Source organism: Xenopus laevis, chromosome 1L, assembly GCF_017654675.1.
Source record: "Xenopus laevis strain J_2021 chromosome 1L, Xenopus_laevis_v10.1, whole genome shotgun sequence".
Classification (NCBI taxonomy): domain Eukaryota; kingdom Metazoa; phylum Chordata; class Amphibia; order Anura; family Pipidae; genus Xenopus; species Xenopus laevis.
The window spans coordinates 33,795,416-33,823,334 of NC_054371.1; the positions used below are offsets into that span (position 1 = coordinate 33,795,416).

A 27,919-nucleotide genomic window follows, 5' to 3' on the forward strand; every position below is an offset into this window, starting at 1 on the left:
AGAAAAGGACTTCTGCTGGTCCAGACGGAATCTAAGGTCGTTTTTTAAAAACACACTTTTCTGCTGTCTTAACTGACATATTTAACACCTCTTTGCAGAGCTCAACTGTTCCTGTCTGCTTCAAAAATACAACCATCATTCCTGTCCCCAAGAAAAACAAAAGCACTAACCCCCATTGCAATGAAATGCTTTGAGGGGCTGGTGCTAAGATACATTAAAAGGATTCTGTTATGATTTTTATGGCTTACTTTCTATTTCTAAATCACACTGTTTACATTGCAAATAATTCACTCTACTATTTAAAATGTTATTCTTTTTTAAGCTGTAATATTGGTGAGGAGGCAGCCATCTCAGTGCATTGTGCCTGATCCTGCGTTTTGAGAAGGTGCTTCACTTCACTTCAGGATGGAACTGTTTCGAGACACCCAGGGGGTTATTTATCAAAGTCGAATTTATCTCAATATTTTCTGCTACAAACGCCGATTTTTCTGAAAATTTGCTGGGGGAAAAAAAATCAGATTTTCCAGATTTTTTTCAGATTTTTGGGAATTTTCACCCGAAAACTTCGGGGTATTGCACAAAACCCAGCACACATGAAAAAATCATTGGGACGTCTCCCATTGACTTATATGCAACCTCGACAGGTCTGAGATGCCACATTTTGATAGTAGTAAGAACATGATAAAAAACATGATAAGTGCAGATGTGCTCATAGAGAACAATTGTATCCAATGGCTATTTATTTATACAATGGTGTACATTGGCTGTGCAACGTTGTGGTATATAGTAAGGTCAGATGGAGTGTGTGTGTATTTAGAAGAAGACAGATCTTTTTGTAGCCTTATTGTAAATAGTAAGAGTAAACAGAACATTATTGTTACTTTATTTTATTGTAATGTTGCTCTGAGCGTTAATTGTCTAGTCTGTGAAGAAGGCATTCAAGTAAGAATTTCATTGTACTGTGTACGCTGTACTCTGTATTTGACTCTTGAAACAAAATACAGCATTCCTTCTACATTACAATAAACCTTAATAATGATAGTGTTGTATCCTATCAGTACAGAGTATCATCACAGAGCCTAGTGAGAGACTGAAAGTTAATGCTTTCTTTATTTTGGCAGCTACTTGTAAAACAGAACACTATGCACAGAGCCTCTGAAGTTTACTCTGCTAATCCAGTTTCTTTACAATTAATATACTTACTTTGCGTCTCAAGTTTATTTTCCTTTCCCACAACACTGGCATACAAACGGACAATGTCTTGAACATTGGTACATCTTTGGTAGTAAGAATCAATCTGGTGATAAATCTCATCCACTAGAGGGTTATCAATCTGAATGAATCATAATTAAGGAACAGTATCAATCTCTTTCTCTATTAAGGACTAGTTAAAGCCTATAAATGCTTTGCAAATCTTTAGTGGCACTAAAGATTATCAGTATAAAGTATAAGAGGAACATTTCCCAACAAAAGGTCTAGATTCTGGATATTAACATTTAGATAAAGTCCCTAGAAAGTAGTTTAATCACAGAGACCAAGACATTTCACCAGAGTGAGAATCCTTATACCCCAAATAGAAAATAAACTAGAGCTTGGTTGGGATTTTCATGTGGTGCTAAAATAAATGTGTTGTGTATGCCGACAGCTGTTTTTGCCGTAAAGGAGACATGAAAACCTCACCTCAAGTGGCACTTCTGAAAGAGATTCTTGGTAACAAATTATGAACAATAATCTATAACGTCAGCAGACAAAGACTAACTGAAGAGAACTAACCCAAATGTACTGCCCCAAATGTACTGCCCTCCCCAAGTCTAGGAAGTGTAGGGGTAGTGAAGACGTCAACTTTCCCCTGTAATATTTAGGTTATGTCCTGTTGGAGGAATGTGTTCCCTTCGGCCTAGGAGAATGTAGAAGATCCTTAGTCTATAAGTATGAAGGGATCCCAATGTAGGAAACTGTGGGAGATTCCTAGTAGATATGTAGGGAGGGATCCCAGTGTGGGAAATAGTGGGAGATCCATAGTCTATACATAGGAGGGGATCCCAATGTTCACACACTTCAAAGACATATGCCAAAGCACCCCAAGGGAAATGATGATGTTACTGGCTCTTATGATACTTTCAAATAAGTCATATAGAAGAAATGTAAGTGTGTAAGTCAGAACAGACAGGCTATGGTTCTTTATAACAGGACAGTCTGTTGAAACTGCCTGCCAAGGGGATCATCTGAGCAACAATGAACAGGCAGTAATGCCATTATTGGAAAAGCTGCCCCATGTGTGGTTTGTGTTTTTGTTAAAGCAAAATTTATGTTTTCTCTGGTTTTCCAGCCAACAATTACATTTACCTCCTCACTTTTGAGAGTCCTGAGTCGATAATAATTTACAGGCCCAAAGAATCCCGTAATGCCTCTTACAAACTTGGTCCCCCCAAGGGCCACATATCCAGCAGTATCATCATGTATTACATCTTCCCGCAGACTGACAAAGGAAAAAAAGTAATTTTAGATGGATATTAGAACTCAAAAGAAAGACAGTGCCTCTCTCACCAGATCTGTTTTCTGCATGGCCCTCTTCTGTCAATAATGATATTATAGGGTCCATTTATGTTCAAAAGAGCAATAGCAAAGAACAAAATTGCATCAATGCAATTACCAAAGGAACTTGTGTCTGTACTTGACCCTCTATTCTTGTGCCTTGCATCAAAATGGCTTTTGCGCAATGTGCAAAATACAACATACATACAGTGGTTTGGTAAAAGGCAAAAGTATAGAGACACAAGTATGTTAAGGATGCTGAATTTGCAATACAATATATTTAAAAAAAAGTATTAAAACAACATACTGTAGAGTTGTTTTTCATGATAATTGCCAAAGGTGTGCCTATTTGGTCAATTAGGTTTTTCCCCATGCATACGAATTGCTTTGCCCTGAATAGCAACTATTAAATTGGCTTTTATGAGAGGTAATGTAATAAAAAGCACAAGGCTGCAAGAAGTCTAGTTACAAATAGCAAGTAAACGTGTTTTTAATAGGGAACCAAAAAATGCTTTGCAAGATTGGTTGAGTCAGCTCCAATGCCCTGTTAACCTAGAATATCTGGTACACGTACAATCAATGGCCAGAGTCCATTCTTATACTGAAGAGTGTTTTACGTACAGCACCAAATTTTCCGACGATAAAATGCTTTTGTTAGATATATATGGCTATTATCCAGGTTCTGAGATGTATATCTAATAAAGGCATTTTTATCATATGGAAAGTTGCAGCTGTAAGTAAAACATTCTTAAACGAAAAAATGCTGCCTGCCCCAAACTAGTGCAAACTTTGCCCCTGAAATTACATAACCCCTATGGCTGATACCCTGCTTTAACCGGATACATTTCTACATGCTTATTGAATAAATAGAACTTTATTGAAAGGACAATTTTTTACTATGAATGCATACAATGAAAGAAATATTTGCTTTATTAAACATTTTCCCTGTACAGTTCAGATACAGGAAACACTATTTGCATCATTAGGACAACCCTTGTTAGTTAGATAAGAATTTGTTTTTTTGGGTTGGATTTATCTGAAAATCCTATAATATAGGTGGGGCAGATTCTGGAGATAAATGCAGAGACAGCAGAAAATTTCTTCTGACAGTTAATCCTATTATTTCCTATGTATGGCCATGTTTACCCCCATGTAAGAATTCAGTCACATCACAGGTAATGTGTGAACACAAAGTTCAAAAATTGTAAGTAAATTATTTGGAATATTGTTTTCTTACTTGTATATTTCTTGAGCAAACCCTTTCAGTTCCTTTCCAAGAAGTACAGTAAATGTTACCTAGTGAGGAAAGGAGGATGTGTCTGTTACCTTAGGGAATCACAGCCACGTGAAATTTGGCACAGTTATTTAAGAAGATAACTCGTCTTGACAATAAGAATGCATTTGTTCATTACAACAATATCCTAGCAAGTGAACCGAAGGCTTGTCTGTCAGATATCCTGAAATATGGACCCTGGGCAATATGATAGAATATTTAGCAATTTGGTCACATACAAAAATGTCAGATTGCAGTGATAAGCCTACTCACTATCTGACCCAACTAATCAGAGCCCACATTGATCAACCATTGCTTCATTGCTGAATGAAAAGTGGTGAGATCTTGTTCTGGCTTGACTATTCATTCACCAACGGAGTCATCATTCAACTAAGCTTTTGATTCCGGGCTATGAGCTCCGGTGCAGTTACACTAATATGTGAAAGTTCCAAAAGCGTCTTTGAGGGAGTGACACAAAGCAGTGTCAACATATGACCATCTTTCCTTTCTTCTATATCTATCTTGCTTTAAGAGACAAGGAAATCGATTGTTGATTTGTGGGCTGCAAATATTTTTACATATTTTTGGAAGATGATGTGTAAGAGTTTGCTGATAGGCACGGGTCAGATACAAAGCCCTAAACTCTTGTGCTGACAGTCCGTACAACTATAAAACTCAGGGGGCATTACATGTATTCTGATAACTCTATTGATCTATATCAGGGGTGTCCAAAAGGTAGATCAGGATCTACCAGTAGACTTTAGGGTAAGGGCACACCCGGCGACAAATCTCCTCTTCTTCGGTGCGACAATCTCCCCGAGCTGCCTTCCCACCAGTTACAATGAAAAATCGCCAACGGGATGGCACTAGCGGTGCTTCATTTTCCGAAGTTGCCTCACGCTGAAACTTCGGGCGACTTCGGAAAACGTATCGTCGCGAGTGCCATCCCGCTTGCGATTTTTCATTCTAGTCGGCGGGAAGGCAGGGGAAGGCAGTTCGGGGAGATTGTCGCCCCGCAGAAGAGGAGATTTGTCGCCGGGGTGACTTATCTCCCCGAATCTGGCCATGTGCCCTTACCCTTAGCTGGTGATCAGTAGATCTCAAGACACTGTCAACAAACAGCTTGTCTAAATAACCCTCTTGTTTTGTTCTTTTAATTCAGATATTTATTAGGTTAAGATTACATAATAAATATAGCAATATACATTTCTCATAAATCAGTATTTAAGTAATAATTTCCATGGAACAGAATGCTAACAATGCTTTTATGGATGTAGATCATTAAAAGTAGACCTCACATCATTAAAGTATGGGCACTCCTGATCTATATGAATGGCATGCTCGAGGTAGATCCAAAGTTTCCTATACATTCTACAAGGGCAAAATGCGCAAATAATATAAATATAGAAGTATACTTTTAGTGCTACAAAATCAAAGAAAAAACACAAATTCGAAAAGGGTAATAGTAACTAATAAAATACCTTTCTGCCATAGCCGGCAATATCCATACGGAGCCATCTGTGGAACGGAACCTTAAACCTTGTTAGGAATGCGGTATCAGTTCCAGGAACTAGCCTCATCTGAACCTGGATCTGACCTACACAAATAATAAAGACAATGAATAGCTATAGATATATATTTTAATCGTAGAAGACATGTCTGCTTGGTATGTAGACTTAACACAGTTTTGCTGGAGTCTAACCATTATGTGCACACAGGTTACAGTTTAAATACATGAATATTTTCTGCACTGTTTGCATAATAGCAATAAAACTATTTGAGCCCTATTACTAAAACAAAAGGGCTTCATTTCCAGTAATGACTGGGTGCCAAATCCACGAGATCATTTTGAAAATTATAGGCACATGCCTAAGTCCAAAAAGCAAAAGGAGCCCTCATTGTGGGTGGTGCACAAACACCTGATAAACTGGGACCATTGCCATTTTGATTCAGTAAATAAACATTTGTACATTACTGGTAACACTGAAAACACGTTGGCACAAACTCCATAACATGCCAAGAGATGGCAACCTTACCTGGGTAACAAAAAGTATCCCAGGAGGCCCATGAACCAAGCCATTAGAAAATGTGTTGGCCACATGATACTGAGCTCCTCAAATTAAATGGGAAGTGGGAGGAAAGTCAAGAAGCATCATCAGACTAGATTCTCATTATAGTGAATGTATTTGTTCCTTTATATTGTGTATTTCTTGTTGACTGGTCCAAGGGCTACACCGGGATCCCCATTCAACAGGAATGCTGTTGTATTACTATAGTTTAATAAGCAATCAATAGGGACACTAAAAACTTCTTTTGGAACACAATGCAAATGATTTAACAGATGACCTTGTAGGTGCATACAAAGATGAGTATTGTGAGTTCTATTAACCTATAACAGTGGTCCCCAACTAGTAGCTTGCGAGCAACATATTGCTCACCGACCCCTTGGATGTTGCTCCCAGTGGCCTCAAAGCATGCGCTTATTTTTGTATTCCTGGCTAGAAGGCAAGTTTTGGTTACATAAAAACTAGATGTACTGCCAAACAGAGCCTCCTGTAGGCTACCAGTCCATATAGAGACTACCAAACAGCCAATCACAGCCCTTTTTCTGACTTTTTCATGCTTGTGTTGCTCTCCAAGTCTTTTTACATGGTGGAATTTACTGGTCACCTGTTTGAAAGTAACCACCTAGAATTAACGCTCTCCACACTTACAGGAGCACATGGCAACTCACAATTACTAACAAATTATTACTTAATCCCCATTTGCACCTGCCTAAAAAACCAAATGTGTTGTTTCAAAGAATCACCACTCACTGTTGTTGAAACTACATTCCCTTTAGGAGCACCGTTTGTAGAGAGCTATTGGCTCATGGCCTACTCCTCATACATAGAAAATATAATTGTTGGATTCAGTGGAATACCCCATGGGTCACAAGAGATTTTGGGCACCGAATCCAAATTGGAACCCTTATTTGCATATTCAAATTTAAGATACATTTTTAAAACATGAATCATCTGTAAACAAAAACAAAATGTCAAGTTCAATTGTACAGAGCTTTAGATATTAGATGAATTTAAATCCATAACCTCAGGATTTGGCCAAGTTTCAAATCCAGTCTTCAAGCCACTGATTCAGTTTCAGCAACTGCATCTACTATAGAAATTGTAAGGATCTCAGCTTTCATAACCAACTGACTTTTTAGAGAAATGCTGTATGAGACATGGGCTGCAAGTGAAAAGTAGGCCTAAACAATTACCCTCTGCAATTTACGGGCTGTGGCAATAATCATTTGATATCAATTGTACACTATTCAATAGATTTCTGTGTATAATGTTTTTTACTTGCCTTTATTATTGAGGAACAATAAGGGTGTTGCATACTGTTTAGTGTGATCAACATGATGGATAATGCCACATTCTTTATGCGAACAATTATTCAGTAAATAAATCCAGACTGAAAAAGTAAACCTGTAACGGGAAAATTCAGTTTCAGCTTTCAAATGAGTTATGATCTATCCTGTTCCAGTACTGTGTTATATCTACCGCACTCCTGCAGTTCACTTCTACTGCAGTGGTGGTGCTGGCCCCCCGTTGACCCGGCAAGGTCCCCCAGCAACAGCTACTTTTGTTCACGGATCCGCAAACACACAATTATCTGCAGTTGGGGACAGTAACGGAACTAGGTGGGGGCAGGCCCTGGTGCGGGCCGTGCTGCCGGGCCCGCCCCCACCCTGGTCCGTGTGATTTTTCAATGTGGCTGCAGCCGAATCCAGCCGGCTGCAGCCCGTGCGATCTGCCGGCAGTTACGCCCCTGGTTGGGGAAGTGACCTCTCTTGTTACAAGATCCTGAAGATGCCACCCATGAGCTCCTCTGCACTTACTCTGCACCGATACATGAGCAATGTATTCGGGACACTTTCAGGGGTAATGAGCTATACAGGGGAAGCAGAGTGGGGGACAATTTAGGGTAGTAGGTAGGGGCTTTTCTTATTGGGGGGTTTAGTTCTCCTTTAAATATTAAGCTAAATTACTACAGAAAGCACTAAAGAGAGGGGACTGGATTTAAAGATACATAGAGGGAATCCAGATGGATCTGGAGACAAGAAGAGCACTAAAAAGGACAAAAGCAGCACTTAATTCTTGTCATAGGGCAGGGTCTCACCACAGCCAGCATCCTCTAATACCAAATTAAGCTCAAGTTAGGGGACAGGTTGGGGGGGTGCCTACTTGCTGCCGTTCACAGGCTGATGGCGGCACACAGGCAATTTTGCACCCCTCTTAGACTAACTTCCAGGGCCTTTGCAAATAATGTCCCAGATTTTAAACATCTGCCAGTTTCAGTACGAATATCAATCACACATTGTGAACTAAAGATTGACTAAGTTGTAGAAATATTTAGAAATATTTTTAAACTATGGGGTCCCCCTCTTACTCAGTTATTAAAGAGATACTGACATCAGAAATTAAACAGTTTTTACATCTTTCATAACATTGTCTTTGCACGCTTTAACATTAGGCAACACCAATTAGAAACATATAATACAGTATCAATCATTAATCTGTACTTAGGTGACAATTATACATCAAAAAGACCAGTTTATATTTATTCTTACTTTGCATTATTATTCAACTGTGTTCTTCTTCTCAACTCCAGTTCTCGGTTCCTAAAGTTCTGAAATGTCCTGATAACGCCATTGTGTTCACTGCTGGAGGCAAACGGAAAATCAAGCATCTTCACAGCATCTAAAATGTAAAGCAAAGCATCTTATGACTAATTCTATAACTTAATTAAACATGAGTTTCACATAACAGCAACTGAATTCAGGCTCAGTTATGACCCATGTGCCCCTATCCCCTCAAGTCACTGATTTGTTACTGCCTGGTAACCAATCAGTGGAAACCAAGAAAGCTGCAAAGCAGGAAGTAGTGTTCTGGCTCTTATGTTACACATCCAACCTTTATACATTACATTTTTGTCTAACTAACTATATCATTTATTTTACACAGCCTATCTATTTACCCAGTTTTTATGTTTATACTGAGCAATTCCTTTAAAATTCTGAATTGAACCAGCAAAGGGTGGTGTGTCAGCTTTACTAGATATTTTATTTAAACGTTAGCTTTAGTCTTCATCCTTACAAGCATTGGGTAGTTTGGTTGCAGTAGGGCTGGAAGCAGAGAATGTGTCAGGTGAAGCTGAATGCAGGTTTGGAGTATATTCATTTATAAAACAATATCTGGTGTCAAACTAATTAAAAAACAGGTTCAAAGGGGATTACTATACTGTACTGTATACTGGTGTCTTACTTTAAAGGGGTGGTTCACCTTCATGATAAATGTTGGTATGTTATAGGCCTAAACTTAGCAACTTTTCATTCAGTCTGCATTTTTATAAATTTTTTTAATTATATGCTTTCCTGCTGTCAAATTTGAGTCACTGATTCCAGCAGCCCAGAAACTATTGCTCTATTGCTCTAAGGCCAACATTTTATTGTTACTTTGTATCACTAATCTTTATATTAAGACCCTTTCCTATTTATATTTAGGGTTGCCACCTTTTCTGGAAAAAAATACCAGCTTTCCTATATACTGTATTTATCTTTTTTCCCTATTAATAACATTGGGAACAACCATAATTTTTACCAGCCAAAAATACCGGCCAGGTGGCAACCCTATTCATATTCCACTTTCTCATTCCAACCACTGCCTGGTCACTTGGGTAATATAAATCCTATCAACCAGATAGCTGCTAAAATTCCCAACTGGAGAGTTGATGCATAAAATTTTAAACAGTTAAATAAAAGGTAATGTAAAGGTAAACATCTGCTTTAAAGGAAATTAATCAATGTCAGTTCAGCATTCAATCAACTCAATCACAGGTATGGGATCCTTTATCCAGAAAGCCCTGAATTACGGGAAGGCCACCTCCCATATACTTCATTTCAATCAAATAATTCCGAATAATAAAAATGAATTCCTTTTTACTGTAATGATAAAACAGTACCTTGTATTTGATCCTAACTAAGATATAATTAATCCTTATTGGAAGCAAAACAAGCCTATTGAGTTTATTTAATGTAATACAGGCATAGGATCCGTTATATGGAAACCCTTTATTCAGAAAGTTCCGAATTACTAAAGGCCATCTCCCATAGTTTCCATTTTAATCAAATGATTAAAAAAATTAAAATATTTTCATTTTTTCTGTAGTAATAAAAGTGTAGCTTGTACTTGATCCCAACTAAGATATAATTAATCCTTATTGGAAGCAAAACCTGCATATTGGGTTTGCTAAAGGTATGGAGATCCAAAGTATAAAAAGACTTATCAGGAAAACCCTAGATCCCAAGCATTCTGGATAATAGGTCCTGTACCTGTAATAATAATTTTCTAGTAGACTTAAAGTATGAAGATCCAAATTACAGAAAGATCCATTATCCAGAAACCCCAAGGTCCCAAGCATTCTGGATAACAGGTCCCATACCTTTACAGACATTCTTTTAATCCAATCAAAAATTCTAGTCTGTACAAGAGATTATCTGATTTTTATTGTAATTATCATATTTATCCATTTCAGCTAGTGTTGTTTTCTGTAACCTATATAGTATAATTTATTTATAATCCCATTTCCAGAGCTATCTTGAAATTAAACCACAGAATCTTGCATTTCAGCATGCAGACTGATACCATATGTAAAATAGGGGCAGTTCCATGAGCTAAATAAAAGCACTCTGCCTTCACTTCATGCTTTTATAAATGTATGGAACTCCTAAGGGGTTTATAATATGCTAATATATTTACAATAGGGGGTATATTCATTTTTATAATACACAGGTGTCAGTGAATCATATGACACAAATTACATCACTGTGCACCATATACAGGAGAAGTATTAATGATAATACTTTATTGATAACACATCATCAGAGAACATTACCCATCACCATGAAGATACCATTACTCTGCTTACCAGATTCACATGGACAAACAAACATTGTATTTTCTCTCTGTCTCCTTACTTGCTCAAAACCCCATGTTAGACATATCTGGTGATCTTTGTAAGGACGAAGAAGAGGTGGAATAGTGTTCAGGACGCCATATGTCTTTGCTGCTGCAAACAGAATGGTTTCAATGTGTTTTACATATGCTGTATCACTATGTACAAGCCAGGCTCTGACTTCTGCATAATATACATCCACAGAGTTCCTTAGGAAATAGTCATTCCTATAAATCATAATGCTAGGAAATTTCAAGTTCACTGTACGGGTCCTTGGCTGATGGCTGTATGTCTCATCCGTCCATCGTTTTTTAAACACTGAAACTCCTGTCCGGAATTCTGAGGAGGCCACAACATCAACATGGACCCGACAAGGCCTGGAGCAAATGTACCTGACAGTGATAGCTGAGTTGCTTGTGTTTCTTGGCAGGTTCAGTAACTCTATCAAATCTTCTTGGTTTACTTGTTGATCTTGCAGTTTTGTAACTGAAGATGTTTCCTTGGTGCAACATAGAGATGGAATCTGCAAGACAAGAGAAATTTAATGTCATTAATGTGATGCGCTGCTGTAAGTGGCTCATTTCTTAAGTGGGTATTCCATACAATAGAGAAACAAGAAACAGGAACGTAACGAGAGTTCCTCTTACAGAGTTATAGAAAAATTATATACAGGTATTGGATCCGTTAGCTGTTATCCCGAAAGTTCCAAATTACGGGAAGGCCGTCTCCCATAAGCTCTATTTTAATAACATAATTCAAGTTTTAGAAAAGCATTTCCTTTTTCTCTGTAATAATAAAACAGTAGCTTGTACTTGATTCTAACTTAGATATGATTAATCCTTATTGGAGGCAGAAAAATCCTATTGGGTTTATTTAGGGACTTATTTATCAAAGGTTTTCCCGAAAAATTCAATTTTTAGCGGGTAGTTTCAGTAAAAACTCAAATTTTTTGGGATAAAAAAATCGAGCATTTTTCGAGATTTATTATGCCCACGAAGCTGCAAAAAGACTGAATCAAAAAATACTCCTAAAACCTGTTGAGGTCATGTAGAAATCAATGGCAGAGGTCCCTTCAACCATTTGAAGATGTTTCTAGCCTTGATGATTTTTAGTTTTTTTCAGTGGTCTGTAATAATAAAACAATACCTTGATGCAAACTAAGATATAATTAATCCTTATTGGAAGCAAAACCAGCCTATTGGGTTTATTTAATGTTTAAAGGATTTTCTAGTAGACTTAAGGTATGAATATCCAAATTACGGAAAGATCCGTTATCCGGAAAACCCCAGGTTCTAAGCATTCTGGATAACAAGTCCCATACCTGTAATGGGAAGGAGTGCAAGTCCCTGTCGACCCTTTATTTAAAAAAAAAATTCATAAGCATGCTCTATAGTTAAAAGCATCATTTTTAATTCCATCATATTAAAACATCAAAATAAACCCTCATGGACCCTGTCGACCCTTTAAACTAGAATAAAAATCCTGGAATTCGCCACCCCAGTCCACTCGTTGATCTTGTACTTACGACTTACAACTTAGTTCTTAATAGATGGTGGCAAACTTATTTAAACATACCCTAAGCTGTATATACATAACCCTGGTCTATAAACACGCTGGGTTAAGCTGAAATGTGAATAATGTGTCCATTTTAAATGCTTTCCCCACTGCCCCGTGGTATACACACAGCTGCCCAGTGCACTTTATGTGGCAAACTGTATTGGTTTCAGGGTACACACACATATACACACTTCCCACAATTGTAATGTTACATTTTAAAGGGATACTGTCATTAAAATCAAAATGTTGCTCGTGCCTGTGAAGCGTAAAGTATGCAATACGGGTCTTGGATATATTATCTGTCATTCTTAGGACCAGAGGTCCTCTGCATAAATGATCTTTCTGTAATTTGGATAACAGTGCTGAGAAAAATCATTTAAATATTATATAAACTCAATAGCATCTTATAACTATGTTATAGAATGGTCAATTCTAAGCAACTTTTCAATTGGTCTTCATTATTTATTCTTTGTAGTTTTTGAATTATTTGCTCTTTCCAGCTTTCAAATGGGGGTCACTGACCCCATCTAAAAACAAATGCTCTGTAAGGCTAAAAATGTATTGTTATTGCTACTTTTTATTGCTCATTTTTCTATTCAGGACGGCGTCTATTCATATTTCAGTCTCTTATTCGAATCAATGAATGGTTGCTAGGGTAATTAAGACCCTAGCAACCAGATTTCAATTGCAAACTGGAGAGCTGCTGAATAAAAAGCTAAATAACTCAAACCCCACAAATAATAAAAAATTTAAAGCAATTGCAAATTATCTCAGAATATATACTAAAAAAAATGTATACTAAAAGTTAACTCAAAGGTGAACAGCACCTTAAAAGGCAAGAAAATTGCTCAATCATACAGTAATAACCGATACTGAGGCACTACTTTTCATATGGTGTTTTCTCTGATATAGAAGGATTATGAACAGCCAGAGAAGAGAGTGTTTGTTAATAATGGATCTGAAATGGAGAAGAGATCAGACTACCAGGGGTTAATTGGCTCCTAGAGTGCAATACCTCAGAACAAACAAGGCTATAGATGACAAGAATGCAAAATGATCTAAATATAATGGAGGAAATAAAGGAAGAGTGAGCAGCTTGTGTATATAAGGAAGGGTCTCTATGTCACCCTGCAGGTGGGCTGTCACTGAGAGAAAATGTCATTTAGATATGGCACCAAAGATTTCTCTTGGGACTTGAGCACCAGAAAAGATGTTTCCATGAGATTCCAAGAGCTCAACTCACAGATGCAGCTCCCTTTCAGCGGTTTAGACAGTACAGAGACAGTACAGAGGCAATCTCACATGGCAGAGGAATAGAAAAGAAGAAACTTAATACCAGGTTCTCACCAAGCAGAGGAGTAGAAGGGCTCTGAGGTCCTGCCATGTTACACGGGGGACTTGAGCCCATTCCAGCATTCTTCTCTCCCTCCTGAACGCCACACTTTGTACCTGCCCGCTACTGTACTACTCCCTCGGAGAGCTTGGGACAACTCACTGCCAAGGTGGAAGCTGAGAGGTGTGTAAGGCAGGTTCACCGTCTCCTCCCAGAGTGGGAGGTTTTGCTTCTGCATCTCTGCAATTTGCAACAGGAAATCTTATTGTTTATGTCTCAGAGACGTTCACACATAATAACGTGTAAGCTCCAGATATATCCCAAAACTTGTTTACATACGAGCAGTCATTTCGTTTACTGCTAATCTCTGTTCTGACTCTTGAAACAATGCAGCAGAAATCATTTGTTAATCAGCTAGCTAAATTCTTTATGGAGTTGGAACCAGCAGAGCAGAGAATATAAACATCCAGACCTTTACTGCTCTCAATACCAAATCAATTTGAAACCATTGAAAATGTGTATTTGGTACGGGATCCAGAAACCCATTACCCAGAAAGCTCCGAATTACAGAAAGGCTGTCTCTCATAGACTCTGTTATAATCAAGTAATCCAAATTTTTAAAAATGATTTCTGTTTTCTCTGTAATAATAAAACAGTAGCTTGTATATAAAGTAGCTTGTATATAATTAATATAAAATTAATCCGTATTGGAAGCAAAAGTAGGTTATTGGGTTTATTTACTGTTTACATGATCTTCTAGTAGACGTAAATTATGAAGATCCAAATTACGGAAAGATCCATTATCCGGAAAACCCCATGTCCCGAGAATTCTGGATAAAAGGTCCCATTCCTGTATATTAGGAAGTTAATTAGAATACCTTATACTTTCGCTATGCAAAAAGCTGTGTTTATCCCCTTGAACATGTCGTTGGCAGAAGCAAAATGAGAAAAATGAGGAGCAAAATTTAATTTGTTTTCCTATTTTGCTTCTATCCAACCTGGAATTTTAAATTGAAATGCTAAGGTCAGCAGAAGAGGCAGAACACACAAAATTGTGTTTTCAGCATAAATACAATGGAAGTTTTTCAAAGATTGGCAATTCAAGTTATGTAGCGCAATCATGATACTCACAATTATGTTTATTGTTCTCATTAGTCTATAACATAGTGGAGCTTATACTCTGAGGTCACTACAATGAACCCTGGTGCCACTTTTTCAGAAGCCAATGAATCAGCCAACATGTTTGTGGCACTTGGGAGCAAATTAGACTACCTGGAGGAAACCCACACAGACAAGACAAATACAAACTCCATGCAGATAGTGCCCTGACTGGAATTGAACCTAGGATCCAAACACTTCCAGGAAGCAATGCTAATCACTGTGCCACTGTGCATTGTACACTGTATCTGCAAAACCTTCATGTGTCATGTATATAAGCGTCAAAATGTTGCATATTAAGTAGTACAAACCAATCATATAAAAGTATCCAAGTATTCCAGACTAATCTGTCAGTGTAATGTATGCCAAGTTTAAGTTTGTGTAAGTATTTTGACGTTAGTAATGACATTTTGCTGGCATCAATAATGTCATTCATAAATATGCAGGGCCAGATTTATATAGCGGGTGCCCCTAGGCCCGCTGCTGTTCGTCACCCCCGTCCCCTCCCTTTTATTCATGCAAATGTTCATCATTGGGCAGTGCCGGGCCACGCTGGGCAGGTGCCCTAGGCAGGCCCGGCAGTCACGGCGACTGTTTAGTGTGCTCCTGCGGGAATTTGCGCTCGTACGCATGAGCGAATTTGCGCGCGCATGCAAGATTTTCCGCTCGCGTGCGCATGCGCGCAATGAGCATTGCTGTATTTCAAAGCCTTCTGGATAACTGATTTCTGTATAATAGATCCCATACCTGTAGTTATAGGATTGGTCTTACTCATTGGGCAGAATAGATAGATGTAGGGTTTCCAGCCATGTGGGTTTCAGCTGGACATCTCAGCTGAACAATGTTAACTCAGCTAGTAACTCAAATTAGACTCCTACAAATGTCTGTGTCCTTAACACTTTTTCCTTATTTAATGTTTTCCCAGGCTTTATGTTTTTATTTTTCCACAGTCCCTTGAAAAACGTTAATTCTGGGTTCTACTATAATAAAGAAATAAAAACGAACTGCAAATTGTCTCAGAAAATCACTTTATACTCTCTGTACTGAAAAGTTAATTCAAAGGTAAAGAGTTGAAAAGCTGAGGGCTGCATTGCTGAGACTCACTTTGCCTAGTGTAAGGTTTGAGCTATAACTTTACAATGAAAGGCTTATTAACAACTCGATTGCAAAAGGAGAACATATTTGTTACACATAACAACTGCTTTATTTGTTTGATGTGCAGTGCTTTGTAAAAATATTGGCAAACCTTGTGTATAGTACAGTGTGTATAAATAGCGGAACCAAGGTAACAGAGCTCTGTTTCTTCTAGCTGGGGAACAATTTAAGCGGAGCTCTCGCTATTAGCCAATCAGAGCCAGGCTTTCTTCAGTGCACGCGATCTCAGCAAATCATATCGAGTAACACATAGGCGGGTTTGTCTAGTGTCAGTGTCCTTGTTGCTTCCTGGTTTGCCCTTTTCTCCCATGTCTGACAGAGGTTCCTTCTGATCATGTCCAGAAACACCAGGATAGTTCTTATTTTCGGTGGTTTTATCACTGCAGTGGCTGCTGCTTTCTACCCGATATTCTTCCACCCGCTCATGCACATAGATGACTACAGTAAGTGGCAAGTCCCTGGTACAAATAGACACAGGGCAGCAGTGGAATCTAAGTGACAATACTTTATGGTCAAATGTTTATTTCTGGAGACTTTAGATTTCAGACAGTGGCGAGCATAGGGACATATTCATTTATTTTCAACTGTAAATGTAAAGCTAAACATGGGCCTGTCATTTTATGCAAATACCCAGCATACAAGCATTTCACCTTTTCCTTGGTATTCTATGTATGTATATTCCTAATAATATATTCATTATTCTCAAGTTAAAATACTTTTTAATTCATGAAGGTTATATAAACCTGAAAATATGATATAAAATATCATATATCACAATATTCAGTGGTATAAAAGTCATTTGTAAGTGTGCCAGGCATGCAAGGCTGATTTCTGCTACATTGATTCATAAGTCAGAACCAGTTATATATAACTTTAATAACACATAATATTTGTAATGAATATATACCCCTTTAAGAATCACTGACAGCTGTTATATAGTGACAATAATGAATACATTAATTAATACAGGTATGGGACCTGTTACCTAGAATGCTCATGACCTAGGGCTTCCCGGATAACGGATCTTTCCATAATTTGGTTCTTCATACCTTAAGTCTACTAGAAAATCACGGACACCCTAAATAAACCCAATAGGCTGGTTTTGCTTCCAATAAGGATTAATTATATCGTAGTTGGGATCAACTACAAGGTACTGTTTTATTATTACAGAGACAAAGAAAATAATTAAATAAAAATTGGATTATTTGGATAAAATGGAGTCTATGGGAGACGGGCATTCTGTAATTCGGAGCTTCTGGATAAGAGGTCTCCGGATAACGGACCCATACCTATAGCAATATAAATACATATCATTTTGACTTTATATTATACAGAGCCAGGTGCACTGGCTTTTTCATTCACATCGAGTGAATTTGTTGAACACACTTTTAGATATATAGTAAGGTATATCAATATTTCTGTTTGTTGTTTGTATTAGAGAAAGAACAAGCAACAAACAGAACTGACGTCATCCAGGAAGATGTACAGCCCCCCGGTAAGTAGCCTCCATATATGATTTAACATTAGCACACTGGGAATTTTACAAATGTTACTCGTTGTCTGTTTTTTGGGGGGGAAACCAGCCCAGGACTCATTCCTGAGTATATGTATATCTGTGATGAAGAAGATTTCTGCTAAATTCAATGTGCTGATATGTGATTACCCCTTTCCTTATTTGAAGGGTTGCACACACAAGATTTGCAGTGTTTTTTTTTCCAGCAAAATTGTAAAATCCCCACGTTAACTGCACCAGTACTTAACTCATATCAGCCACTTAAAGGGGTTGTTCACCTTTTGTATGATGCAGAGAGGGTTGTTCTCTACAGGTATATTTTTTTGTGTTTTTTGAATTATTTAGCTTTTTGTGCAGCAGCTCTCCAGGAGATTTTCAGCAGCTATCTGGTTGCTAGGGTCCAATTTACACTAGCAGCCAGGCAGTGGTTTGAAGGAGAGACTTGAATATAAATAGGAGAGGGCCTAAATAGAAAGATATGTAATAAAATAAAAATTAAAAATTGTAGCCTCACAGACCAGTAGGTTTTTTTGACCTCCATTTGAAAGCTGGAAAGCAAACAGTTTCTGGGTAACATATCCCACATGGCACTTGAATTATTTACAGCTGTATGTGTAAATATGCAGGGAAGTGTTGCATATAATAAAGACCAACAGCATGCAAATGGAGTTATACTGAATTTCTATATTGTCTGGGAAATATAACTCTGTCATAAAGCCAGTGGCGTAATTTGGTAGCGTCAGGCCTCCCGCCAAAAAATCTACTAAGGGCGCCCGGCGCCAACAGTCCACCTCCCTTGCTCCCCCCCGGCCTGCTGTGGTGCACCTCACAGATCTAGAACGCAACGCTATTTTGAAGGTAAAAGATAGGTCGGGAGGGGGACTATGATATGGAAGACCCCACTGTGTTGATATGTAAAAGTGGGTTCATTTATGTTTGAGTGTGTTTGCAATACGGGGTGTTAAAGTGTAACTTGATAAATCAGCCACTAGGTGGTGCAAGAAGGTAATAGAAGTGTGGATGCAATATACTCCCCCGTCACTAGAGTGAGTCTTCAGGTATAAAAAGGGATCACACCCTGGTTTTATGGCCTTATGATGGCTATACACTATAAGATCCGCTCGTTTGGCAAGGTCAACAAATGAGCGGATCTTGACCCGGTATGCTCACTTACGGCTGGGCAATATCGGACGAATCCAAATGTTCAGCCCTGAGGCCGTACGATCGGATTACGATACTACGGATGGGCTCCAACAGGTCGCAGGACCGCATCAACTAGCCAATGCGGTCCTGGATCGTCCAAAAAAAATCAAACTTGACCGATCGATATCTGGCCAATTTTTGGCCTGATATCGATCGGTTGGACCTGTCGGGAGCCCCCACACATGGGTAGATAAGCTGCTGAATCGGTCTAAAGGACCCGTGTATACCCACCTTTAGTCAAGAGGGAACAGCAGAGAACAGAACACTGGAAGAAAAGAGATCAGAAATAGAAGCAGTCTGAGAGTAGGAAAGAGGGAGTATAGGAGGCAGGCACTAAGGGGCACATTTATCAAGGGTCCAATTTCGAATTAATGTGAGTTATTTAAAACTCCCATAAACTCGAAATTCAACCAATCGAAATGTATTGATAAAATCGAATTTTCTCAGCTCGGACGGATTTAATCTATCCGAAAACTCGTATCGAATTAAAAAAAACTTGATTCATTTTACTATTTTTTTACAGGACTGAAAGTCTGGTCTGATCCTTTCTCCAGGAAATAAGATGGAAAGTGGAGCTGTGCAGTTACCTCACAAAATGTGTATATTATGAAAAATATGCCTGTCTAGTCTTTTGTACAAAGTTTAAATAAAGCAAACATTTTCATTTCTGTTTCTAGTCAAGCGAAAAAAAAAATACAGAAACGTTTTTTCTGACATCTCTCCGTAGTTTCCAGTTGTCTAATCTTGGTGAGGAAGGCATGAGACTGAGGTGATACTGGGAACTATAACAGAACGCTGTGTTTTATTTCTGTGACTGTATGAATACATGTTTTTCAATGTTTGTATAGTTGTAAGATAAAGAAATCTGCAACATGAGGATGTTAAGAAGGGTGATAACTTCTTCACCTCCTCATGTAGCAGATTTCTTTATCTTAGAATTATACACTAAAGCCATAGACTTTTTTTTTTTATTTACGCCTCTATTTGAGGTCCAAAATTGGCACGCCCCTCCCCCTTTCTTTTAATAAGGTAAGGGTGCCAGGGCAAATCAAATTCTAGATGACTTTTAAGTTGGGCTAAAATGAATTCTCCTCAGTGCTAACCAGGGCCGGACTGGGGGTAGAAAGCAGCCCGGGCAAAAAAATCAAAGCAGCCCACATATAATGATCTTGTACACATCCACTTATATATTAGGGCAAACTGCAAAAAGTTATGTGCATAAACAGCTGCCTTTCTCACTTAAGTGTAATTCGTGTAAAATATTTTAAAGATTCTGCAGCCTTGTGCCTTTATATGGTCACAGAAGAACCCCTCCGTTTCTTGTAATATCCTTATCATTTACAGTAGGAGGTAAATTATCCCTTATAATACATGAGTGATACTCAGAGTTCCCTGTATAACTCAGCCTCCAGTCTTGTGCCTTTATATGGTCACAGAACAACCCCTCAGTGACTTCTAATATCCTTATCATTTACAGTAGGAGGTACATTAACCCTTATAATACATGAGTGATACTCAGAGTTCCCTGTATAACTCCGCCTGCAGCCTTGTGCCTTTATATGGTCACAGAACAACCCCTCAGTGACTTCTAATATCCCTATATTACAGTAAAGCAACGTTAGCACTATAGTGTAATTTTTAATTAATGTAATTAAATGCAATGTCTCAAATGACTGCCTTACAAAACACAAACATCATCATGCCAGTAGCTTGCTATTAATCCCTCACTTCGGCACATGAAGGCCCCACATAGCTTGTTCCCATAGTGCTTATTGCTCACCCTCCATCCTGGCTCTTGCTACAGGGAGTTACTTGGCTTGTGTCCAGGGTCAATGGGAACAGCCCCCGGTAGGATCTGCCGGAACGGGAGCCTTGCTGTGCAGTTGGTAAAAGCCTGAGCTAAGCAGCATCTGTTAAACCTACCTACAAGCGGCATGTGACGGAAGCAGGAGGCAAAAGGCACAAGTCCCCAGCGGGAGTGGGACCAGGCAGCACACAGCGGGGTACATTATATATAATGAGGAGTGAAGCCCCGGTTTTCCCGTGTGAGCCACTAGCAGGGCCCCAAGAAGCCTGGGCACTGAGCAGTGGTGTAAAGAAGGCACCTGGTGACTCTGCAATGCGGAGGTGGTCCTGGGCCATACAGGACTGGACTGCCCCCCCCCCCTTCAGAACAGTGAACAGCCTCTTTGAAATCTTTAGATAACTGCCACTCTGGTTGTTCTGAGATGATGCATGTCTTGTCTTAACAGTGTCCACAAAATGGCTCCTGCCTGTTGCTATGATTATGAATTCCCAGCTGGAACGAAGAGCTCCATTTAAGGGTCTAGTCACTAGTGATGTGCGGGTCGGGTTTTTGTTGACCAGCATCCGAGCCCACCCGCACCTGCCTCCTTCCCTCTATTCATAGGCATGTGCTGATCCGCCTCACCAATGACATCACAAAAGGGGCGGGCTGAGCGCGCCTATAAAAATAGAAGCCAGTTAAATTTAACCCAATTAATTTTCCATTAAATAAACCCAATAGGCTGGTTTTGTTTCCAATAAGGATTAATTATATCTTAATTGGGATCAAGTACAAGTTACTGTTTTATTATTACAGAGAAAAAGGAAATCATTTTGGAAAACTTGGATAAAATGGAATCTATGGGAGACGGCCCTTCCATAATTTAGAACTTTCTGGATAACGGATCCCATACCTGTAGTGTAGTTGACAAACTCTTGAAAAACACAATTGTTATTTTAACCAGCAAATGGAACTCTACAATATACTTGTTTTTCTACATAGAACTTGGATTATGTGTTTAATTGTTGAAGGATGACAAATAATTCATTGCTGATTTAGGAGTGAAGCTTTGTCTTTATGAGTAGGTCCATAATGTTCTAGTGACTTGGATTTGAATTTGATTTTCCTGCTTATGGGCAGATTTATTAAATTCGTTTTTTTTTTGCCACAAATAGTTTTTTTGGGGGTTAAAACTCACATTTTCGGGTTCAACTCGAATATTCGAGATTTATTTATTATACCTGACCTTGAAAATTTGATTAGATGGATTCCAGGTTTTTTTGCCCAAAAACGCAATCAATTCGAGTTTTCGGGTTGTGGGACTCAAACTCGCACATTTGGGTTTTTGCCATTCAAATTTTTTCTTACACAAGATTACATTCCAGTTTCGAGGTAATTCGAGTTTGTTCGAGGTAAAATAAACTTGACCTTTGATAAATAACCCCCTTAGAGTTTAACCTTTATATAATTATGAATACACATTCACAACCAGCATTTTCTGTTGAAAAGGCCTAAATGATGAGATGAGGGGAAACACAGGAGCCTTCATTATAAAGTATGTTCCTAGTATATAATATTTTCACTTGGCAATAAATAAAAACAAAACAATTACTTCTGGACTCATGACATATTCCTGCTACATCTTCAACATCAACAGTCAAATCCTGCAACCAGGGAAGCCACCAAGGTTTAAGTATTTTTGATTGGTCAAATTAACAGTTGTCTTTACCTTATATGCCCCCCAGAAATATATGTGTAACATTCTGGAAATGTTACTGTATAAAGGGCATGCATCTGCATTAAATTATTTAAAAACTGCAGTCATAGCAGAAGAAACAACCAACCAGTTGTCTGTTCAAGGCACGTGGAGCCCATGTTTATTGCTATCGGCCTCTACAAAATACTGGATGTCCACCAGCTGCACATAAAGTTTCTTTAGAAGGGCAAAGCAGTGGATGAGGCTCATCCTGGAAGCCAGTTTGAAGTGGCATGTGGATTTGGGGGGCTCTTTGGGTTAAAGGGGATACAAACCCTAAAGAACATTTTAACTAAAGCTTTGCTATCTCTAAGAGCTGCTTTATTTCAAGTATTTTTCTTTTTATTTGTGTAGATTATTTTTTCTTGGCTGCATTTATTGTATCAAACATAGAGATAAAGTGCATTGTGACAAGGGTTATGTTTCACACTCTTACCACACTGCACCCACGGGAATCAGCCGTCACCTTTCAGAGTGAGTGCAGGCACTGAGGGGTGCAGGATAGGTGCTTTAGTACAGGGGGTTATTTTTAAGGAATATTAAGTTTTCAATATTGATCACTTTTGGTATGTGGCAGCTCCAGCCTCTGGCACCTGTGTATAATCAATGTATATCAGTATATTGGCTGGTCCCACACCCTCCTGCCTCCATTTTTTTTTACTATTTATATCTTTTAAAAAAAGAGTCTTGGATTTAATTAGGCCTTGTAAACACATATTTTGGGGACCTTCCATCCTAATAAATAATCCCAAATGTTTTTGTTTGGTTAATCAGGCAAAATACGTTTTGTTTATATCAAATAATTTAGCTAAACCTTCATTACCTTCATTCTTTTGGAATCTAAAGTCACCATTTTGTGAAAGTTGTCATTAAAGTGATGAGAAGCTCTGTGACTGTCCTATTTTGCCAAAAAATTATATGACCACTTTTTTGTGGCATTTTTTATGCAAAATGCATTGAAGCCAATGGGTGGGGGGTTTTTGTTGAATTTTTTTTCAGATGTATTTTTCATGAACATTTTATCAGAATTGATCAGAATTAGCCTTTTCAATATTTTTCAAACAATATGGATTTGGTCATCATATATGTCTACCCGAAGCTGCTGCTTTAGGCATGCAGAGAATAATCCTGCCAGATAAAGGAGGTGTTTACCTCATTAGAGCTTACAATTTAAAGGGGTAGATCACCTAAAAGTAAACTTTATGTATGCTATAGAATAGCTATTTCTAAGCAACTTTTCAATTTGCTTTTATTTAATTTTTTTTTTATAGTTTTTGAATTATTTGCCTTCTTCTTCTGACTCTTTCCAGCTTTCCAATGGGGGTCACTGACCTCTAAAAAAACAAAAACAAATGCTCTGTAAGGCTAGAACTGATTGGGTAATTTGGACCCAGCAACCAGACTGCTGAAATTGGAGACTAGAGAGCTGCTGAATAAAAAAAAACTAACTCAAAAACCACAAATAATAAAAATTAAAACCAACTGCATATTGTCTCAGAATATCACTGTCTACAACTCTACATCATACTAAAAGTTCATTTAATTAAACACAAGATGCAGACTCAGAAGGTTGAAGGCACAGAAATCAGGTTGTAGAAATTCTTAGCTTAACCACTTGGAACCAAACTAGTAACTGTATCTGACATTTTAACACAATTTAATATGCATTCTCCTGCATTAGTCAGTAATATATATATATATATGATAATGGGTTGAGTGCAGAGGACTCTTGTATTTGACTATATGTATTTTGTGGTCACACCCTCATTGCACCCTAATGGTTTTAAAAAATAGTGGTGAGCGCAACTTTCCCTTGTTTGTTATGGTTTGTGCAGGAGCAGTGACCAGCTCCATGTTGTAGCTCCCACCCTTCCCAACTATAGTCAGGTGATCCCACTGGTGTCTAATAAAAGGGCAGCCAAGTATGGAGGTTTACTTTGAAAGCAGCAAGTAAGTTGCAGGTAAAACCAAGTCCCTTTGTAAAATGTATAATGAAGCAATAGAATTCTTAATGAATCAGATAAAATTAAGCGTAGGACTGGCCAGATATGGGATGACTTTGACGTAGTTGGCCAGCTTAAATATATTGCAAAATATGGACAAACAATCCCTGTGTTGTTTAAAGGGTAAGGCATTTTTTAGTAGCAGTATGCACAAAATGTCGCTGTCTTAAATATATTGATAATGGGTTGAGTGCAGAGGACTCTTGTATTTGACTATATATATATATATATATATATATATATATATATACTTTCCAATGAGTATCCGCAACCCAAAGCTGCTGTTAATGGCGGGGTGCACAGTAATTTTGTATGTATCTGCACTGATTGGTTTGAGATGAAGCATTTTTTTATTTAATGTGAGTTTTTAAAGTTTTGTATCATCCTTGAAAAAGGTCCAAATGTGGACCAAAACGTCAGGTATTTGATACTATGCAACAATAAAATTGCCAAGTTTTTAAAGGGAGTGCTGGTCTGGAGATAATTGATATATATATATATATATATATTCACAATAATATATATAGTCAATATAGTACCCCCTCTTGTAAAATAAAAGGATATTGTAATTACCTCGGAGTTCTATGACCATACAAAAGCATGAGGCCGGAGGCTTTTTATACAGGTCATGGAACTCCGAGGTGACTTCTAATATACTTATATTTTGCAACAGGGGGTACTTTATTTATTATAATACACAGGTTTTAGTACATGACATCACTACGCTCCGATTATAACCAATGACATCACTAAGCACCGTTTATAAAGATATAATTTATATGATATTAATGGCTCTTGTGTATTACATACATATTGGGGCAGATTTATCAAGGGTCCAATTTCGAAGTAATGGGAGTATTTTTTGAACTCCCTTAACTTCGAAATTCGTATTAAAAAAGACCAATCGAAATGTATTAAAAAAAACTTACGTTTTTAACTGCGGGTGAATATGCTGTATTCGAATCGACGTTTTAGCACATTCGATCAAAATTCGAAAGTATTTGCCCCAAAAAACTTTGATTTTTCAAAATCCACCAAATGACTCCAAATAGGTTCTAGAAGTCCCCCATAGGCTAAAACAGCAATTCTGCAGGTTTTAGATGGCGAATGGTCGAAGACGAAGTTTTAAAGAGACAGTACATGATAAATATCGATATTAGAATAGTAAATTTTTTTTCAAATTTGAATAGAATTTTGGACTATTCGATAGTCGAAGTACACTACAAAATATGTATATGTATATATATATATATATATATATATATATATATATATATATATATATATATATATATATATATATATATATATATATATATATATACACACACACACACAAGAGCGGTACTGGCTTGAATCGTTCCAGCATTAATATCATTGGCCTTGTAAAAGAAAGACTGGAAATTAGAAGTATGTCTTTTCCATTACACTGCTGGTAGGTGATATCTACAAATCACTCACTATGTTTGAACAATTCTCTTTTTCCAATACTAATCACTTCCATACACACATGCAGACAAGCTGCTTTATTCTCACAAAGCCTCAGCCACTTGGACATCCACTTTGAAAAAGATCCAAATTACATATTATTTTCCACTATTTTTTTTTGTTATTCAGGGGAATGAAGCTGACATGAATAATTAATTGCTCTTTTGCTCTGAACCCTTTCCCCCATAGTTTCATAAGAAACAATAAAACTGCTCTGAGAGGAGGGATTCATATTCATATGGAAGCAATGACATTTTTTATACTCTAGGGAATGTGTTACATTTTAAACAAGTCCTGTCTTTTGTAAAACTGATAAACACAAATGTTACCAATATGCTCCAAAAAAACGTATTGAACATGGAGTAACTTTGTTAAAAAAAAATTGTTGCACACTAAATCCATTCCATATATGGTTATTAATATTAGTAACATAAGCGCTGATATATTCCGCAGCAATGTACAATAAATGGAAGTATGCATTGAACATACAGATTCACAACCAATAACTGATACAAGAGGACCCTGCCCAAGAGAGTATTCTAAAGAAGAAGGGGTTTATTATTCCCTTTAATTTTTCAGAAAAAAAAATAAAGCCTAAAAAGGAACTATTTGTGCATATATGGACTATTGATGTGCAGGTCTAGAAAACCTTGAACGGCACCAGACCCAGACCCACCTTCCCCTCCCCTCCCCCTCCATTTATAGATCCATGCTGACCTGCCAATGATGTCACAAAAGGGGTGGAGCTGGCGCAAATCTATAAAACAGGAAGTCGGAAGCCGTCAGTCTAAGGTCACGGTTGGGGAGAGCAGATCCGCAAGAGGAGCAGCGAGATCGGTAGGTAAACCTGCGGGTATCGGGCCGGCCCACACATCACTAATATGGACAATCAGAGACACACACACTCGCTGAGTGCAATTTTTAACCACAATTGCCATGCTTTTTGCAGCATATTTACCATATGTCCAGTTTAATTGCAGTCGCCAGTGGGGCGTCACACCAAATTTCTGTGACAGTGACGTTTGCACCCTTTTCAACTGACGAAGTCTAATGTGAGAACTCTTCAACTACCATCTGATTTGGAGGTGGTGGTGGTAGCTCCAGGGTTCCTCTGTCTAAGGAGTGAATGTTGACATACCTTTCATGAATGGGATTTTTGTGCAACTGACTGCGGTTCACTTAGCGCAACCACAACTGTATTTATGGTAATAAATGACCCCTCATATTTTTCACCGGGAATATATATCTCTGTAGCACATTCACCTTTTTGTTCTTGAGCCTCCCAGGTTCTATTTTGGCCTGGTGTTGGGATGGTCCCCCTGAAAGATAAACTTTTGGCCAAACTTGAGTTTTTAGCATTCATCCATTCTACCATTGTTTTAATTAAAAAACCCAGTATCTGCTAATAAAGAATAAAGATCTATCACATGCATGATGCCACCCCCACCTGCAGTGATGCTTGATGGTGATCCCACTGTGTGACCTATAATATAGGCTCCATTCTATCTGTTCATCATAACCTATGTCTTCCGATAGAAAGTCTTGCAGCTAGGAACCTACTGATAATCCTTCCAGCTTCAATAGACTGCTGAGTGTCTGGCTTTAGCAGGATAAGGGAAAAGGACTAGGAGAATATTTCCTTGCTGTATTCAGTGTCGGACTGTGAAGCCAGGGGCCCACCTATTATTCCTCCTATCCGCACTTAAAAACTCTTTATTCTCCTAGTCTTTTATCTCTACTTACTATACTCTGTTCTTCTATTATTAAGACTCTTTTTTCCTATAAAGAAATAGGGAATGACCATAGGCCAAATAATTAGAAGCAAGAGGCCCACTCTATATCAGACTGGGACACCAGGGTCCCACACAAAAACCTTAGACCAGGGGCCCACTCTCAGTACTATTATTATTCTTCTCCTTACTCAACCTCTATTCTCCTAGTCTCTACATAATATAATCTATTATTCCATCTATTTAGCATCTTTGTTCTAAAAGAAATAGGAAACGGATAGGGTTTTTGTTTTGCTAAAGTGTTGAATTCTCCTTTAAGTATATGTAAAGCAGTTTCATACTTTTCCACCTGAGCTATAGACAAGAAGCCACTTCTTAAAAGATCACTTTGTGATCATACTTGAAACTATACCCCGAACATTGTCTCACG

General features: G+C 38.0%; 2 protein-coding genes across 2 annotated transcripts in view; one reads left to right on the forward strand and one right to left on the reverse strand.

Moving 5' to 3' along the window:
• Positions 1 to 13,867, reverse strand: part of sel1l3.L (sel-1 suppressor of lin-12-like 3 L homeolog) — a 40,606-nt gene extending 26,739 nt beyond the window's left edge. Inside the window, exons 1-8 of the mRNA XM_018228989.2 lie at positions 13,712 to 13,867; positions 10,781 to 11,330; positions 8,424 to 8,553; positions 7,157 to 7,278; positions 5,290 to 5,405; positions 3,773 to 3,831; positions 2,347 to 2,479; positions 1,204 to 1,333 (exon numbers count right to left, since the gene is read on the reverse strand). Of these exons, the coding sequence (XP_018084478.2) occupies positions 1,204 to 1,333; positions 2,347 to 2,479; positions 3,773 to 3,831; positions 5,290 to 5,405; positions 7,157 to 7,278; positions 8,424 to 8,553; positions 10,781 to 11,330; positions 13,712 to 13,780 (1,309 nt within the window). The 5' untranslated portion in view covers positions 13,781 to 13,867. The remainder of the gene's footprint in view (positions 1 to 1,203; positions 1,334 to 2,346; positions 2,480 to 3,772; positions 3,832 to 5,289; positions 5,406 to 7,156; positions 7,279 to 8,423; positions 8,554 to 10,780; positions 11,331 to 13,711) is intronic.
• A 2,345-nt stretch (positions 13,868 to 16,212) lies between these two features.
• LOC108698057 (small integral membrane protein 20) lies at positions 16,213 to 19,394 on the forward strand. Its single transcript, XM_018228996.2, has 3 exons — positions 16,213 to 16,453; positions 17,449 to 17,505; positions 19,250 to 19,394. The coding sequence occupies exons 1-3, from the start codon at positions 16,345 to 16,347 to the stop codon at positions 19,285 to 19,287; spliced, it is 204 nt and encodes a 67-aa protein (XP_018084485.1). The 5' UTR covers positions 16,213 to 16,344; the 3' UTR covers positions 19,288 to 19,394.
• The last annotated feature ends 8,525 nt before the right edge of the window (positions 19,395 to 27,919 follow it).